At 36.4% G+C, this 17,518-nt stretch overlaps 2 protein-coding genes across 2 annotated transcripts; one reads left to right on the forward strand and one right to left on the reverse strand.

The window, feature by feature from the left end:
* The first annotated feature begins 1,048 nt into the window (after positions 1-1,048).
* Positions 1,049-2,185, forward strand: LOC133724245 (chitinase 2-like). The gene has a single exon (XM_062150945.1). The coding sequence runs from the start codon at positions 1,097-1,099 to the stop codon at positions 2,006-2,008; it is 912 nt and encodes a 303-aa protein (XP_062006929.1). The 5' UTR covers positions 1,049-1,096; the 3' UTR covers positions 2,009-2,185.
* A 12,204-nt stretch (positions 2,186-14,389) lies between these two features.
* On the reverse strand, positions 14,390-16,484 carry LOC133724246 (putative pentatricopeptide repeat-containing protein At1g12700, mitochondrial). Its single transcript, XM_062150947.1, has one exon. The coding sequence runs from the start codon at positions 16,319-16,321 to the stop codon at positions 14,519-14,521; it is 1,803 nt and encodes a 600-aa protein (XP_062006931.1). The 5' UTR covers positions 16,322-16,484; the 3' UTR covers positions 14,390-14,518.
* Positions 16,485-17,518: the final 1,034 nt, after the last annotated feature.

The following is a 17,518-nucleotide window of genomic DNA, read 5'->3' on the forward strand; positions in this document are numbered from 1 at the left end:
AATATTGTTCCAGCAGTAGTAGTTATTTGTAAATAATATACTATATTTTATCGAATCATAAACTGACATGTGGACAAAAGAGGAGAGAGAAATATAACTTTTGCTTTAGGTATGCATGATTATTTAGCTAAATATAGCTAGCCAATTTAGCTAAAGCTAAATTTAACTTAACATCTATCTGTTAACTTAAGAGTGACCTCTTTGAAATAAAAAATCGACGAATTATACCAAACTTTTTTTTTTTAAATTAATGGGGTTTGGAACCCAGTCAAGCTGGGAGGCTCATCCCCACGCCCATGTTATTATTAATAATATTTTGCCGCATCGGGGGGGACGTAATACCTATACCCCGAGCATGCATAGTTGCGTTACAAATATCCTCATAGAGAACATCCTGTAAGAAATCAGGAGCCTCAACTAAAGAAAGATCCACAACATGATCTAGACTAGCAAAGTAATACCAAACTTAATTGACTGAAAATTAATCGAAACCGAACTGAATGAGTCGGTGAGTTATTAAAATCAAATCAAATTAATGCTTGGGCATAGATTTTGATTAACTAATTAAATATATTGAAAAAATTGGAAGTACATGATACATGCGGTGTAGATTGGTAATTACGGTATTAGAAGGATCGGTTTGAAGCTGAAATATATTACTCCCAAATTTAAAACTTTTAGTCGGTATGAACCATGTTGCCACTTTAGAATTCGTGTCATTCTAAATCATTTGGTTCTATACATATAAACCAGATTGCCCCCATAGTCACATACCGCCTTGGTTCAGTATGAAACGTGTATAATTTCGGTTTTGTGGTTTTGAATGCCCACCCCTTAAGATGGGAAAGGTAATTGTTACTCTGCTAATGTGAATAAGATTACCTCAAATTTGTCTTCTGCTACTCTGCCAATACAAAGTTCTGCATAAACACAACGTACAGCAACTGCTTTGTGAAAACAACCAAATCAATTAGCTTATCTCCGCATAACCCCAAATGTGCATATTCACATTGAGTGCACTTCACAGTATATAATTGGAGCAGCTTGCAATGTTCACTTCACTCTATCTATACTAGCAACTACTCGATCAGCAGCAATGGCAGTTCCAAAGCTGAAGCTTATGATCAGCCTTGTATTCATTCAAGCCCTCATCACTTCAAACCAAGCAGCCCCATCAAACTCAGATATCTTCAGAGAATACATAGGAGCTGAATTCAACAATGTCAAGTTTTCTGATGTCCCCATTAACCCAAATGTTGAGTTCCACTTCCTTCTCTCCTTTGCCATCGACTACGACACCTCAGGTTCTTCACCCACCAATGGAAATTTCAACGTCTTTTGGGACACTGACAACCTCGGCGCCTCTCAAGTTTCAGACATCAAGAATGCCCATTCAAATGTGAAAGTTGGCTTAAGCTTAGGAGGGGACAGTGTCAATAGTGGCTCTTGTTACTTCAACCCTTCCTCAGTTGATTCATGGGTTTCTAATGCTGTTTCTTCACTCACAAGTATCATCCAGCAGTACAATCTAGATGGGATTGACATTGATTACGAGCACTTTAAATCTGACCCCAACACCTTTTCCGAGTGCATCGGAAAGCTTATAAAAACCCTCAAGGACAATGGTGTCATCAAGTTTGCTTCCATTGCTCCTTTTGATGACGATGACGTTCAGAGCCACTACTTGGCCTTGTGGAAGAACTACGGCCAGTTGATAGACTATGTGAATTTCCAGTTCTATGCTTATGATCATAGCACCACAGTGTCTCAGTTTATCGATTATTTCAAGACTCAAAGCTCAAACTACAATGGTGGGAAGGTCTTAGCGAGCTTTAGCACCGATGGGAGTGGTGGATTGTCCCCTGAAAATGGGTTCTTCACTGCCTGCCATAGGCTCAAGAGTGAACAAAACCTTCATGGTATCTTTGTTTGGTCTGCTGATGATTCCAAGAAAAATGGTTTCCGCTATGAAAAGCAATCCCAAGCTCTTTTGGCAATTCCACATTAGCATTGTACACAGAGTCACACTATCCCTGCTGCTATGTAGATGATTAAGATTCAGGACCTGGAATTGAGACGTTCCAGGATATTGTATTAGTACTATGCATGTACTTTTATCCAGTAGTTATATCTTCTATACATTTGTACTAAATGTTTATGAATACTACATTATGTTTAACTATAAGCATGCACTTTAAGCATTCAGTTCTGTTTCAGCTTGTTCAAGGCTTGAAATATTCTCTTCATATATAACACAACCATCAAAGGGAAACGAATAATTCGATCACCAACTGGGAGCTATGAAGTTGTAACAGACGCCCAGTACAATCAGAAAACGGTGATCACAGATTCCTTTTTGCAATCACTCGGTGAATACAACCCAATTCTTTGCTTATGCTATGGCTTGTTTACTATTCTTCTTAAATTACATTGAAAGGTATGGCAGCAGTTTCATTCAATCACACATTGAGAGAATTATAATGCTGGCCAGTTATGTACTAATTGGAAGGTCTAAATTTCATTAATAACCCAATTAACTTCTAATTAGTTGAGCTAAAACCCATTTCCCTCCTGCCTAGCTCACACCTCATTCTTCTCTCACATTTCATCCAGCACCATAATTTTCAACACTAATATTATTATTCCACAAGATATGGTAAAAACGACCCAGCAAGTCCACAAAAACCAATCCACTATACCAATAATGCTTCTGCTTTTGCGTTGGTTGAAAATGTAGATGGAATCCCTATTGGTCCTAAGGCTAAGGGAATGAATTACATCTACATACTGCTTTGACATCTAAAGCTCCATCAGTATTAAGTTCAGGAGAAGGTTTCACTACTTCTGCAGTCAAGTTTCCAGGCTTGGCGTTTTCACCGGGCAATTCTTGGGTAGTTTACAGCTCTCTAAAGGATAATCTCTACCTATACCTCCTTCAGAGAAAACATAGATGCACATTATAGTGTTGTGATCATCATCACAGATAGTACAACACTTGAGAACATCACCACGCACAAAAGATAAAGGGAAAACCAAACCTTTATTTCCTCAAAACACAACACAGAAGCCTACAAAAATTCAGAATACCTTCACCAGAAAGCCTAAGACAGAAAACGAAAGCATTAGTAATTCCACATTAGTATTGTACACATACAATTCCCTGCTTTCTTATGTACATGCTGAAGGAATTGTGTCCTAAAACAATCATTTTGATATAATTATTATTGTAATTATTATTAATCAAAAGGGCAAGTTTATTGTTCATTGCTTATATTTAATAGGATTAATTACAGTTTACCCCCCTGAGGTTTGGGGGTGTCATCATTTCACCCCCCAAACTCTCAATTTCACTTTTTTACCCCCTGAACTTTCCAATTTCAATCAGTCGTGTCAAATTTCTCCTATTCCGTCCAAATTAGACATTAACTCTGACTTTTAAGGGGTAAAATGGTCATTTCAAGACAAAAAAAATAAAAAATATATAAAAAATTCGTTTTTTATTTATTTATTTTTTCTGTTTTTTTTTTTCTTTTTCTGTTTTTTTTTTTTTTTTTTTTTTTTTGTCTTCAACCTATACACTACAAGTTATAATAGGTTTATAAAAACAAAAAAATACTCTAGGTGGTTAAAAGCCGCTCGCTGGTCTACGATATTTGTGATATATCTCCGATAAAGTGAAGAATTTTAGGATATATCCCCAATAAAGTGAAGAAATATCTGTAAAAAATAATTTTACACTTTATCTGTAAATAAATATCTGTAAAAAATGATTTTACACACTCGCAGGTCTACGATATTTGTGATATATCTCTGATAAAGTGAAGAATTTTAGGATATATCCCCAATAAAGTGAAGAAATATCTGTAAAAAATAATTTTACACTTTATCTGTAAAAAATGATTTTAAACAGATATTTCTTCACTTTATTGGGGATATACAGGTATTTACAGATAAAGTGTAAAATCATTTTTTACAGATATTTCTTCACTTTATTGGGGATATATCCTAAAATTCTTCACTTTATTGGAGATATATCACAAATATCGTAGACCAAAAATGATTTTACACAGATATTTCTTCACTTTATTGGGGATATATCCTAAAATTCTTCACTTTATCGGAGATATATAACAAATATCGTAGACCAACGAGCGGCTTTTAACCACCTAGAGTATTTTTTTATTTTTATAAACCTATTATAACTTGTGGTGTATAGGTTGAAGACAAAATAAAATTTATAAAAAAAAAAAAACGAAGAAACATAAAAAAAAAAAAAAAAAAAAAAAACAGAAAAAAAAGAAAAGAATTTATTTATTTATTTATTTATTTTTCTTGAAATGACCATTTTACCCCTCAAAAGTCAGAGTTAAAGTCCAATTTGGACGGAATAGGAGAAATTGGACACGACTGATTGAAATTGGAAAGTTCAGGGGGTAAAAAAGTGAATTTGAGAGTTTGGGGGGTGAAATGATGACACCCCCAAACCTTAGGGGGGTAAACTGTAATTAATCCTATTTAATATTTGATTGAACAAGGTCCAAGGAATATGAGTTAAAGAGAAAGTAATCTAAAGAGTTAGATGTGTGAGACCTTTACTCTTTCACACTCTTATCCTAAAAGGTTCATAGTCATAGGATTATCACTTGGACATTGATAATCCGGAAAGACTAGCACATACTATGTATGCTCAATATGGAGGATGATATGTCTCTTGTCATTTGTGTAGAGACACTAATACAAGTATGTGGGTGCTCTTAACTTAAAGAGTACACTGAACGCGATCATTAGAGTTCTTGTATGGAGTCTTACTTACATGTCAAACTTGAACTCTAAATTGCAATAATACAAATTAGTCCTTTGACCTGAGACACCATAGTTGTCTTATGAGTGAATGGATTATCACTTGATGATGCAATAATATTGTGTCCCTTAATGGATATAATAGATGCATTCATTGGTATAATCAATTCGGTCATGGAGACATGTGAGTGTACAACAAGGAATCTCTATCCTTAAGTAAATAAGGTGTATGTTCAAAGATGTGATTCAATGAGTCTTTGGCCAAAGCATTGAATGAGATTTAAAAAGGAGTTTTTAATCACATTCTAAGAATCACATAAGAATGAAAATCACATTAGGGGATTGACATATCAATTCCATACCCCGATGATGTGATTTAGAACATAGTGTAAGAGAAGGACCGTATTGTATTGTAATTCCAATTGAATAGGTTCTTTGTCATTCTACATTAACTAGGGTAGTCATGATATGTTGCAAGACGTCACTCATGACTTGTGAAGTCCCCGAGGATTAATAAACATTTATTATCCTAATAACAAGGGAGAATCAAAAATGGAGTTTTTGATTCGTAAACAAAATAGAATGGTTTCTATAAACTTCACTGCCTTGTTAATTAGAACCTAAGAGATCGCACACCATATAAGTGGATCATTGAGATTATATATGAAGAAGATTAAACAAGAGTTGGTTATGAGCAAATAATTAATTAGATTTATTATTTGAACATAATTAGGATTTTCGGGTAAAACCGAACCTATTGGGCCTAAACGATTGTCGGGTTTTTTGGTGTGGACTTGGGCTTCACTAAATGAGATTTAAATGAAAGCCCAAGACACATTTTTAGTGCCCAATAACATGTATGGACCAGCCAAAATATTGGCTTTATGAAAGTCAATATTTTTCTTTTAGTAATTGGAGTTATTTCCTATTATATAAAAGGGAAAGCATGGACAAAGAAAAGAGTGTGTCTCCACACTATTATTTTCAGATTAGAGAGAGAGAAAGAGAGTTCTCTCTTGGTCCATTTTTCAGAAATTAAAGGAAAGAAGAACACTTGCATAATTTCTTCTTTTCTTTCATCTTTCTTCATCTCTTGATTCACTTGGTGAAGATCCTTAGAGGCCATATATTTTTGTGGCTTTACTTGTTACATCAAGGAGGAGATTACAAGCACAAGAAGGAGTATAAGAAGGAGTTCTTAATTCAAGGTGCTTCAAGGTGGAGGAAACACACACAAGGAGAGATCAAGGAGAGGAACTTTGGTGGTTCACTTGGATCGGATTAAAATCACGCTCCAAGGGTGAGTAGAACATAAACTCCCTCTTTGTTCTTCCTTACCATGCATGCTATGTTTATATACATATCACAATAAGCCAAGATCATGGGTTAAAGGAATGGATTTTATGTTTAGTTAGTAGTTTAATTGTTAAACTTATTCCGCACTAATTAAAAAGTTTTGAAATCCATCCATTCCTTCAATTGGTATCAGAGCCATTGGCTTAATTTTGATATGTTATAAACATGGCTAAGTATGTTTGTTGATGTGATTTTCTTAAGCTTAGAGTAATATGTAATTTAGATCATAAAATTTGCTTTATCATAAAAGTTATGAAGCATGTGATGTAAGGTAGATTTTATGATAGCAAGAAAAGGTTTCTAGAAATTACATGTAAGAAGTGGTTTAAGTTTTATGAAACTTTAATGCATATGAGATATGTATTAAGGGGTTCTATATGTTTCTTAATTAAAATGTTAATCTTAGAAACATGTTAGATGATATATGCTTTAGGGGATGCATGTTTTGGCTTCAAAGATGAAGTAAACAAGTGTTCAATGGAAGAACATAAAGCTGGAATTTTATTTCCAGCTTTTTGGAATATCTCTAAACTAGTTGTGAACTAGCTCATTTTTCCATGGTGTTTGCTCTCACTTTTGATCCATAAATTCATGAATTGTTATTTACCTAATAGTTAATGATGACATAAAATCATTTCCATGTTTCTCTCACCAAATAGTTGGTAGAGTTAGTCATCTTTATTATTAGTTTCTTTAAATAACTCTCCAAAAGTTGGTGATGCATGATGTAAAACATTATCTCTAAATCACTCACCAAAAGTTGGTGATGCATGATGTAAAACATTATCTCTAAAATCACTCACCAAAAGTTTGTGATACATGATGTAAAACATTATCTCTAAATCACTCACCAAAAGTTGGTGATGCATGATGTAAAACATTATCCCCTAAATTACTCACCAAAAGTTAATGATGCATGATGTAAGACATCATCTCATAAATCACTCAACTAATTTACTTGCTTAAATTAAAGTAATTTAGTGGTTAACTTATTTTGATTGAGTTAAATATGCTTGTTTAATTAACCTTATTAATCTTGGTTAATTAAAGGATGATTATGGACTATGGCCTAATATAATTGAGCATGAGATTGGCCGACTATTCATTTTGAATGAATGTGGTTATGTAATTAAAGTAGTTAATTCATTTGGGTTATGTAATTAATTTGATTAATTCATTTGGTTGTGTAACTAAGTAGCTTATTTAATTTATTCAAGTTTGATTAAATTTAAATGGGAGCTTGTATGCCCCTTATCCACTCTTGTAATCGAAGATGGAGGCACATGATGATGATCCAAAGAAGAAGTTTGAAGTCATCAAGCCTTGAAATAAGTTCAAGTGCAAAGTGTAATAGCTTAGCTTAGTTATTTAATTTTCGTAATCGTTACGCGTAATTAAAATCAACCACCCAAACATGACCTTGATCCAACATATTGGCTCATGTTGGATTAAATAACAAGTCCATAATCATCCTATGTGACCTATTATAATTGCATGTTCGTTGCACTTGATCAAGTAATTTTATACTTCCCATGATTCCATTTGAAAAATGTTTTTGATGAAATCAAATTGTTTTTCCGAAAAACAATTAAGTGGGAGTATTTTATTATAGATCAAGTATAATGAAAATGTGATTGCATTAGGATCAAAGCAAATGCAATGTGATTGTTATTAATGAGATTATTAAAGATGAGACCTTAAAATTCCCTCAAAGTGATATTAAGTTGAAAAACGAAGAAGACATTATGAATGCTTCTTTGTGGCCTTCCAACATTGTAATCTCCTATTAGATGTTCTTACATGTGAATATCATTCCGAACGGGGGTATTTCTTGCTAGGAGCATTAAAAAGAGGTTATTCAACATTTGATGTTGTAAGGTAGGGACAAATCTTGGTCAATATTCTATTATGATGAGATTTAATTTTTGATCCCTATACTTACATGAGATGATGGGTATAGCTTAACTAGAGTAATTTATCAATATCCTATTATGGTGAGACTTACTTACTTTAGAGGCCAAAGTTATGGATATTCACATTTGATGTGATTGGATAAGAGTATCCTCTCATGGAAATTAAGTTGACCTATAGTTCTATTATGATGCGGTTGGCTTAATGAAAATGAGTCTTCCATACTCACTAAGAGTTTTAATTTATACTCTCGAATTCCTTGAGGGATTTGGAATTTGTTAAAATAGTGAGAGGGTGTCATTTGATTCTTAAGACCCGAGTCACTTGGTTTTAAAATCAATCTCACTTCTTTTATTTTATGTTATGTAGACTGCAATATGTCAGGACATCCTATCACCAAAATTCTCAATGAAAATCGTCTTGAGGGCCCAAACTTCAATGACTGGCTCCGCAATTTGAAAATTGTATTGACATTCGATAAGATCGCTTATGTCTTACAAAATGCACCTCCTCACACTCCATTGGCTCAAGATGCAACCGATGAGCAACGTGTTGCTTATCAAAAGCATAAGGATGATGACACGCAAGCTAAATGTGTTATGCTTGCATCCATGAACTCACAACTTCAGAAGCAACATGAGAATATGGATAGCGCCAGTTCTATATTACTTCATCTCACTGAATTGTTTGGTGAGAGAAATAGAAATGTGCGATTCACAGCTGTCAATGAGCTTGTTAAGACAAAACATGTGAGGGGTGCTCCTGTGCATCAACATGGTCTAAAAATGATAGGCCTTATTGAGCAAATTCAAGACCTTGGATTTGCACTTGATGCGGAGCTAGCTCAAGATCTTCTTCTATCCTCCCTAGATGATTCATTTTCTCAGTTCATAATGAACTATAATATGCAACAAATGGATCATAGTCTTTCTGATCTTCTCAATATGCTGGTAACAGCTGAGAAGCAAATCAAGAAAGAGAGTGGGAGTGTGGCCATTGTCGCTTCTTCTTCCAAGTCCAAAGGCAAGGGCAAAGGGAAGAAGAAACAAGTGGCAAAGCCTAAAGGAGCAGTCCAAAAGAAGAAGAAGAAGGAACAAAAGGAACCAAAAGGTGTTTGTTTCTTTTGCAACAAGGATGGGCATTGGAAGAGGAATTGCAAAGCTTATCTTGCATCCTTGAAGAACCAGTCTTCAACAGCAGGTATGATCAATGTGATTGAATCAATACTTACAGTTAATAATACTTCCACTTGGATAATTGATTCAGGTGCATCTCACCATGTTTGCACTTCGTTGCAGGACCTAGTGGGAGCAAGGAAGCTTAAAGCTGGAGAAATCACCCTACGTGTTGGAAATGGCACAAGAGTTGACGCCAAAGCCGTGGGGACTTATATTTTGAAGTTACCATCAGGAGATACATTGGAGTTAAATAATTGTCTTTATCTTCCTATATGTATAAAGAACCTTATCTCCATCTCCATGCTTTTGAAGGATGGTTATAGAGTAGTTTTTGATAAACTAAGTGGTTTTGTATCTATTAATGAACGCATGATATGTCATGCTAATATTATTGATGGTCTCTTTCATCTAGCTTTAGATGGTAGTATTAATTGTATGAAGGAAAATGCTTTGGGATCTAAGAGATCTCGGGAAACGGTTAACCCCATTAAGATGTGGCACCTTAAGCTTGGTCATATTAGCCAAGATAGAATTCACAAATTATCCAAAAATGGATATTTAGAGTCGTTAGGATCTGATCCTATGCCTACTTGTGAGTCTTGTCTAAAAGGAAAAATGACCAAGTCACATTATGGTGGACAAAGAACAAGAGTTAAAGAACTCTTAGGCCTAATACATACCGATGTATGTGGTCCCATGTCCACTATTAGTAAAGGTGGATTCTCATACTTCATAACTTTTACCGATGACTATTCTCGGTTTGGATATATATACCTTATGAAGCACAAATCTGAAGCCTTTGAAATGTTCAAAGAATTTAAAAATGAAGTTGAGAAACAAACCGACAAGAGTATTAAGGCTCTAAGATCCGATCGAGGAGGCGAATACTTAAGCAATGAGTTTATTGATTATCTCAAACAAGAAGGCATTGTTTCTTCATTAGCTCCTCCTGGAACACCACAACTCAATGGTGTCTCTGAAAGGAGAAATCGAACTTTGTTAGACATGGTTCGTTCCATGATGAGCTATACTGATTTACCTATATCCTTTTGGGGATATGCACTTCAAACAGCAATTTATTTGTTAAATAGAGTGCCTTCCAAGTCCGTCCCTCTTACACCATATGAGATGTGGCATGGGAAGAAACCAAGTCTCAATCATATTAAGATTTGGGGTTGTCCAGCTTATGTCAAAAGACTAGAAGCAGGCAAGCTTGAAGCTAGATCAAGCAAGTGTTTATTTGTGGGATATCCTAAAGATAGTTTAGGATATTATTTCTATCAACCTGAAGAACAAAAGGTGTTTGTTAGCAGGAATGCCACTTTCCTTGAAAGGGACTATGTCCTTGATGGAAATGTTGAACAAATGGTAGAACTCAAGGAAGTGTCCAACAAGCCACAAACTAACACTTCATTTCCCGTTGAACAACTTCCTGAACCAACTATAACACAAACTCCAAGAATATCTAGTAGGATCCGGATACCTCCCAAGAGGTATGGTTTGTGTCATGAAAGCCTTGGGGAGTTAAATCTCCTTGGTGACAATGAAAACCTGCATGATCCTTCTAGTTATAATGAAGCAATGTCAAACGTTGACTCAAAGAAATGGCAAGAAGCCATGGAATCCGAGATTGACTCTATGTATACCAATCAAGTCTGGACTCTCGTTGACCCTCCACCTGGTATTAGACCAATTGGAAACAAATGGGTCTTCAAGAAAAAGATAGGCTCAGATGGTAAAATAGAAACCTACAAAGCTAGGTTGGTGGCAAAGGGCTATAAGCAAAGAGAGGGCATTGACTATGAAGATACGTTCTCTCCTGTTGCCATGGTTAAATCCATTCTGATATTATTTGCTATAGCTGCTCACTATGATTATGAGATATGGCAAATGGACGTAAAGACTGCCTTTCTGAATGGCAACCTTGAGGAAGAGCTTTATATGGATCAACCTGAAGGCTTTGCGTCTAGAGATGACATTCATAAAGTGTGTAAGCTTCATAGGTCCATCTATGGACTCAAGCAAGCTTCAAGGAGTTGGAACATCCGTTTTGATGATGCAGTCAAATCTTTTGGTTTCACACAAAACATGGATGAACCTTGTGTTTACAAAAAGGTCAGTGGGAGTGCTGTTGTGTTCCTTGTACTTTATGTAGATGACATCCTACTCTTTGGGAATGATGTAGGAATGTTATCTTCAATTAAAGTTTGGTTGTCCAAGACCTTCCTTATGAAGGATCTTGGAGAAGCTGCCTATGTACTAGGAATAAAGATCTATAGAGACAGATCAAAAAGATTAATTGGATTATCTCAATCCTTGTACATAGACAAAGTGCTGAATAGATTTCACATGGAACAATCTAGGAAGGGTTTTCTGCCTGTCAGACATGGCATTCACCTTTCTAAGAAAATGTGCCCACAAACGATTGAGGAAGTGCAAAAGATGAGCAAGATCCCATATGCATCTGCAATAGGGAGCCTCATGTATGCGATGCTATGCACAAGACCTGATATCAGTTATGGCGTAAGCATAACTAGTCGATATCAGTCCAATCCAGGTTTAGAACACTGGAATGCTGTTAAGAATATCCTTAAGTACTTGAGAAGGACTAAAGATTTATTCCTCGTTTATGGAGGTGGTGATTTGCAATCAGAGTTGCAAGTGGAAGCATACACAGACTCAGATTTTCAATCTGATGTGAATGACAGAAAATCCACATCGGGGTTTGTCTTCACCTTGAATGGAGGTGCAGTAAATTGGAGAAGCTGCAAACAAAGCGTTACTGCAGATTCCACTACTGAGGCAGAATACATTGCAGCTGCAGAGGCTGCAAAGGAAGCAGTTTGGATGAAAAAGTTCATCACTGAACTTGATGTTGTTCCTACCATTGAGTCACCGATTCCACTTTACTGTGACACAATGGGGCAATTGCTCAAGCCAAGGAACCAAGGTCTCATCAAAAATCCAAACACATCGAAAGACGTTTCCATATCATAAGGGAGATTGTTAATCGTGGAGACGTTAACATTCTCAAAGTAGCATCTGTTGATAACATATCAGATCCATTCACTAAACCTTTATCACAAGCAAAGCTAGAACAACATCTTGAGAAGATGGGTGTACGTTTCATGGCTGATTGGGTTTAGTACAAGTGGGAGATTGAAGGAATTGTGTCCTAAAACAATCATTTTGATATAATTATTATTGTAATTATTATTAATCAAAAGGGCAAGTTTATTGTTCATTGCTTATATTTAATATTTGATTGAACAAGGTCCAAGGAATATGAGTTAAAGAGAAAGTAATCTAAAGAGTTAGATGTGTGAGACCTTTACTCTTTCACACTCTTCTCCTAAAAGGTTCATAGTCATAGGATTATCACTTGGACATTGATAATCCGGAAAGACTAGCACATACTATGTATGCTCAATATGGAGGATGATATGTCTCTTGTCATTTGTGTAGAGACACTAATACAAGTATGTGGGTGCTCTTAACTTAAAGAGTACACTGAACGCGATCATTAGAGTTCTTGTATGGAGTCTTACTTACATGTCAAACTTGAACTCTAAATTGCAATAATACAAATTAGTCCTTTGACCTGAGACACCATAGTTGTCTTATGAGTGAATGGATTATCACTTGATGATGCAATAATATTGTGTCCCTTAATGGATATAATAGATGCATTCATTGGTATAATCAATTCGGTCATGGAGACATGTGAGTGTACAACAAGGAATCTCTATCCTTAAGTAAATAAGGTGTATGTTCAAAGATGTGATTCAATGAGTCTTTGGCCAAAGCATTGAATGAGATTTAAAAAGGAGTTTTTAATCACATTCTAAGAATCACATAAGAATGAAAATCACATTAGGGGATTGACATATCAATTCCATACCCCGATGATGTGATTTAGAACATAGTGTAAGAGAAGGACCGTATTGTATTGTAATTCCAATTGAATAGGTTCTTTGTCATTCTACATTAACTAGGGTAGTCATGATATGTTGCAAGACGTCACTCATGACTTGTGAAGTCCCCGAGGATTAATAAACATTTATTATTCTAATAACAAGGGAGAATCAAAAATGGAGTTTTTGATTCGTAAACAAAATAGAATGGTTTCTATAAACTTCACTGCCTTGTTAATTAGAACCTAAGAGATCGCATACCATATAAGTGGATCATTGAGATTATATATGAAGAAGATTAAACAAGAGTTGGTTATGAGCAAATAATTAATTAGATTTATTATTTGAACATAATTAGGATTTTCGGGTAAAACCGAACCTATTGGGCCTAAACGATTGTCGGGTTTTTTGGTGTGGACTTGGGCTTCACTAAATGAGATTTAAATGAAAGCCCAAGACACATTTTTAGTGCCCAATAACATGTATGGACCAGCCAAAATATTGGCTTTATGAAAGTCAATATTTTTCTTTTAGTAATTGGAGTTATTTCCTATTATATAAAAGGGAAAGCATGGACAAAGAAAAGAGTGTGTCTCCACACTATTATTTTCAGATTAGAGAGAGAGAAAGAGAGTTCTCTCTTGGTCCATTTTTCAGAAATTAAAGGAAAGAAGAACACTTGCATAATTTCTTCTTTTCTTTCATCTTTCTTCATCTCTTGATTCACTTGGTGAAGATCCTTAGAGGCCATATATTTTTGTGGCTTTACTTGTTACATCAAGGAGGAGATTACAAGCACAAGAAGGAGTATAAGAAGGAGTTCTTAATTCAAGGTGCTTCAAGGTGGAGGAAACACACACAAGGAGAGATCAAGGAGAGGAACTTTGGTGGTTCACTTGGATCGGATTAAAATCACGCTCCAAGGGTGAGTAGAACATAAACTCCCTCTTTGTTCTTCCTTACCATGCATGCTATGTTTATATACATATCACAATAAGCCAAGATCATGGGTTAAAGGAATGGATTTTATGTTTAGTTAGTAGTTTAATTGTTAAACTTATTCCGCACTAATTAAAAAGTTTTGAAATCCATCCATTCCTTCACATGCTTCAAGTTCAGTCTGTGGAATTGAATTCCAGGCTAGGGTAATGTACTAGTACCATTTCCTTTTATTTTCTAAAGCAATGAGACTTCCATTGTAATAGAAGAGTAATACTGTAAATTGATGGATAAATAAATAGCACTTATACATCCAAGGTTTTCAAAGATGCAGCATTTTTTGTACCAGAAGAGAACAAGATTCAACAATTTTGAATTTTCTTATGATACTGTAAAAGTTCTGTTAGATTCTAAATAACTTCATAATGATTTTTTAAAGAAAGCCAACAAAGCAGTATCTACATTATCTCTAGACAATAGATCAACAATCAATTCCATAGTTGATGCATCTGCAGATAATCCACTCTCCACCATTTCTTGAATGAGTCTGATAGCTCTTGGTATCTCATTGTTATTGATAAACCCTCGGATAATTGTATTATACGTACAATCGTTTGGAGAACAGCCTTTTTCTTCCATACCTCCAAGCAATGTTTCTGCTTCACCAATTAGGCCCCCATCAGAAAGTCCACCAATCATTATGTTATACGTTCTCACCTGAGGTGGAAGTCCCTTCGATGATAAACTGAAGAAGAGGTCTCTAGCAGATTCAAGTTTCCCAGCTATGCACAAACCTTCGATAAGAATATTGTAAACTACAATATTTGGCTCCACCTTCTTGTCTCCCATTTCTCTAAACAATTCTATAGCCATATCAAGTTGTTGGTTTTTGCATAAGCCATCCAGTAAAACAGCATAAGTTTGAACATCTGGAAGTTGGCCACAACCTTGCATCCTAGAGAACAACTTTCTGGCATCTTGTATTCTCCCCACTTTGCAAAAACCATCTATAAGAGTGGTATAAATAATGGTATCCGGCACCAGTCCCTTACAAGACATTTCCTGGAAAAGAGTCACGGCATTTTCGATCTTTTTATGCCTACAATACCCGTTTATCAATATGTTATAACTATAAGCATTGACCATTGAGCCCTTCCTAACCATTAGATTGAAGACTTCTCTTGCCTCTCCCATGTCGCCTCTCAAACAGTATCCATCCATAAGTGCACTGTATGTAACTGCATTAGGTTCAAGATCTCTTTCAACCATCATCTCAATCACGCCTTTTGCTTCCACTGCCATCCCCTCCTTACAAAGTGCATCTACCAGGACGGTGTAGGTGTGCACATTTGGAAAGATCTTTTTACTGACCATTTCATTCAACAACCTCATAGCTTGTTTCCACTGGCCTAATCTGCAAACTCCATGAATTAAAGAGGTATAGGTAAAGACGTCTGTGGTGATACCCTTACCGAGCATTTCAGAGAAGAGGTTCATTGCATCAACAATTTGTGCATCCTTACAAAGGCTGTCAATGATGGTGTTATAAGAAACTACATCAGGCTTACAGTCTGGAGATAGTTCCATCTTCCTAAGCAATTGAAGAGCTCCATTATTGTTGCCCTTGAGGCACAAGCCCTTTGTTAGTGTGTTGAAGGTGACCACATCGGGCTTACAATACTCTCCCTCCACCATTCTTCTGAAAATTGCTGTTGCTTCAGCAACTCTACCCGCAAGAAGAAAGCCCTTGATGAGAGTATTGAGGGTGGTGACATTTGGTTCGAATCCACATTTGAAGAAGTGACCAAAGACAGATAAACCAAACCCCATTTGGTTCAAATGACAATAGCAGTTAATGATGATCGTTAGAGTATAAATATCAGGATGGATTCTCCTCAAACCCATTTGTTTATACAAACCAATAACTTCCAAACAGTGCTTCATTTTCACGAGTTGACCCAACATTTGATTGAAACGGACAATGGAAGGAAGAGGGTGCCTTTGAAGCATTTCATCGAACAGCTTCAAGGCATCCTTAACATTAGAGACTTTGAGCATGGGCGGGTCTCTAAAATGCTGCTCTAGTTGGGTAGTGATTCTAAGATTGATGGGTTTTGAGGGTCGCGAATGAAACGAGGCTAAGTTATTAGTGAAGAAAAAAACAAGAGTAGAAGAGTGAAGACCTCTGTTGCCATAGCAAGAAGAAGCAGTGCTCCGTATCATTCTGAAGTCTGAAATAGAAAGAGAGATATACTCGTCAGTACCCAAATGTAATGTATCACTTCTTTCTTTTTTCTTTTCTTCGATTCTTCTTTAAAAATCTAAGACACACTCACCTAGCAGCTCAACTAAACTAAGCTCAGACAAAAAAAAACAAAAACAACTAAATTAGGTTATCATCACTTAATTAGAGCACGTTCACCTATTGTTTCTGGTGTAGGCTAGGTCTGGAATAAAAAATCAACGGATTGTACAAAACTTAACTAACAATTTTTTTTTTAATGGGAAAAAAATACAAACAGTACCCAATCTAAGGCCCACTCCGAATTTCTATACCCAAGGTTTCGAAACTATCACAATGGTACCCCAAATACCTTGCCCGACCCAACTTTAGTACCTAAAACACTGTTGGCCGTTACAGCGTTAGTCAACTGTCAAACTTTGAGGGGTATTCTCGTCCTTTCACTAGATTTCTTCTTCTTCCTCAAGCTCTCTTCGTTTTCTTCTTCCTCCCAACTCTCCCATCATCTTCTCCAGACCATTGCCAAAAGAATGAAACCCAGAATTGGGGCAAATTAATTTCATTTCTTGGATGCGGCCTTGTTGCATCACCCATGTACGTGATCGAGGGTGGGCGCGTGTGGGCAGGTTGCAGGCTTGCTGCGCTGGGTGGGCTGCGCAGGCTAGGGATGCGGGGCTGCTGATGCGGGGGCAGCAGCGCGGAGGGCGATGTGCGAGCAGAGGGGGGGGGGGCTAGGCGATGCGCTGGGCGAGGCTTCGAATTGTTCAGGTTTAGGGTGGGGCTTCAAATTGTTCAGGTTTAAGCTTTCTTTGACCTTTGATTCAAAAACCCCATTTTTGAGGTGGGTGAAGCTTCATGGGGTCGAACCCATCTCAATCTCTTTCTTCATCAATCCAATGGTCCATTTCGTTCACTTCGTTCCACGTCACCACTGGTTCGATCAATGGATCATCATCATCACTGTCTATAATGCAATAGAGAAAGCTCGCAACTCTGTGAAGAAGAGAAGAGAAGAGAAGAGAAGGGACTCAATTGAGATTTGAGGATGGCTTCCTTCATCGAAGCCTCGTCGACGTCGTAGAGTTCAAGTCCTTGAACAATTCAAATAGAGGAGGAGGCCGGCTGTGGGGCTTCAAGGCAGGGGCTGCTGCAAGGTCGTTGATAATGGTTAAGGGAAG

This window comes from Rosa rugosa, unplaced genomic scaffold (assembly GCF_958449725.1).
Source record: "Rosa rugosa unplaced genomic scaffold, drRosRugo1.1 SCAFFOLD_145, whole genome shotgun sequence".
In the NCBI taxonomy this organism is placed as follows: domain Eukaryota; kingdom Viridiplantae; phylum Streptophyta; class Magnoliopsida; order Rosales; family Rosaceae; genus Rosa; species Rosa rugosa.

Coding starts and splice junctions, on each gene's coding strand:
- LOC133724246 (XM_062150947.1), bottom strand. CDS start 16,321: ATGATACGGAGCACTGCTTCTTCTTGCTATGGCAACAGAGGTCTTCAC.
- LOC133724245 (XM_062150945.1), top strand. CDS start 1,097: ATGGCAGTTCCAAAGCTGAAGCTTATGATCAGCCTTGTATTCATTCAA.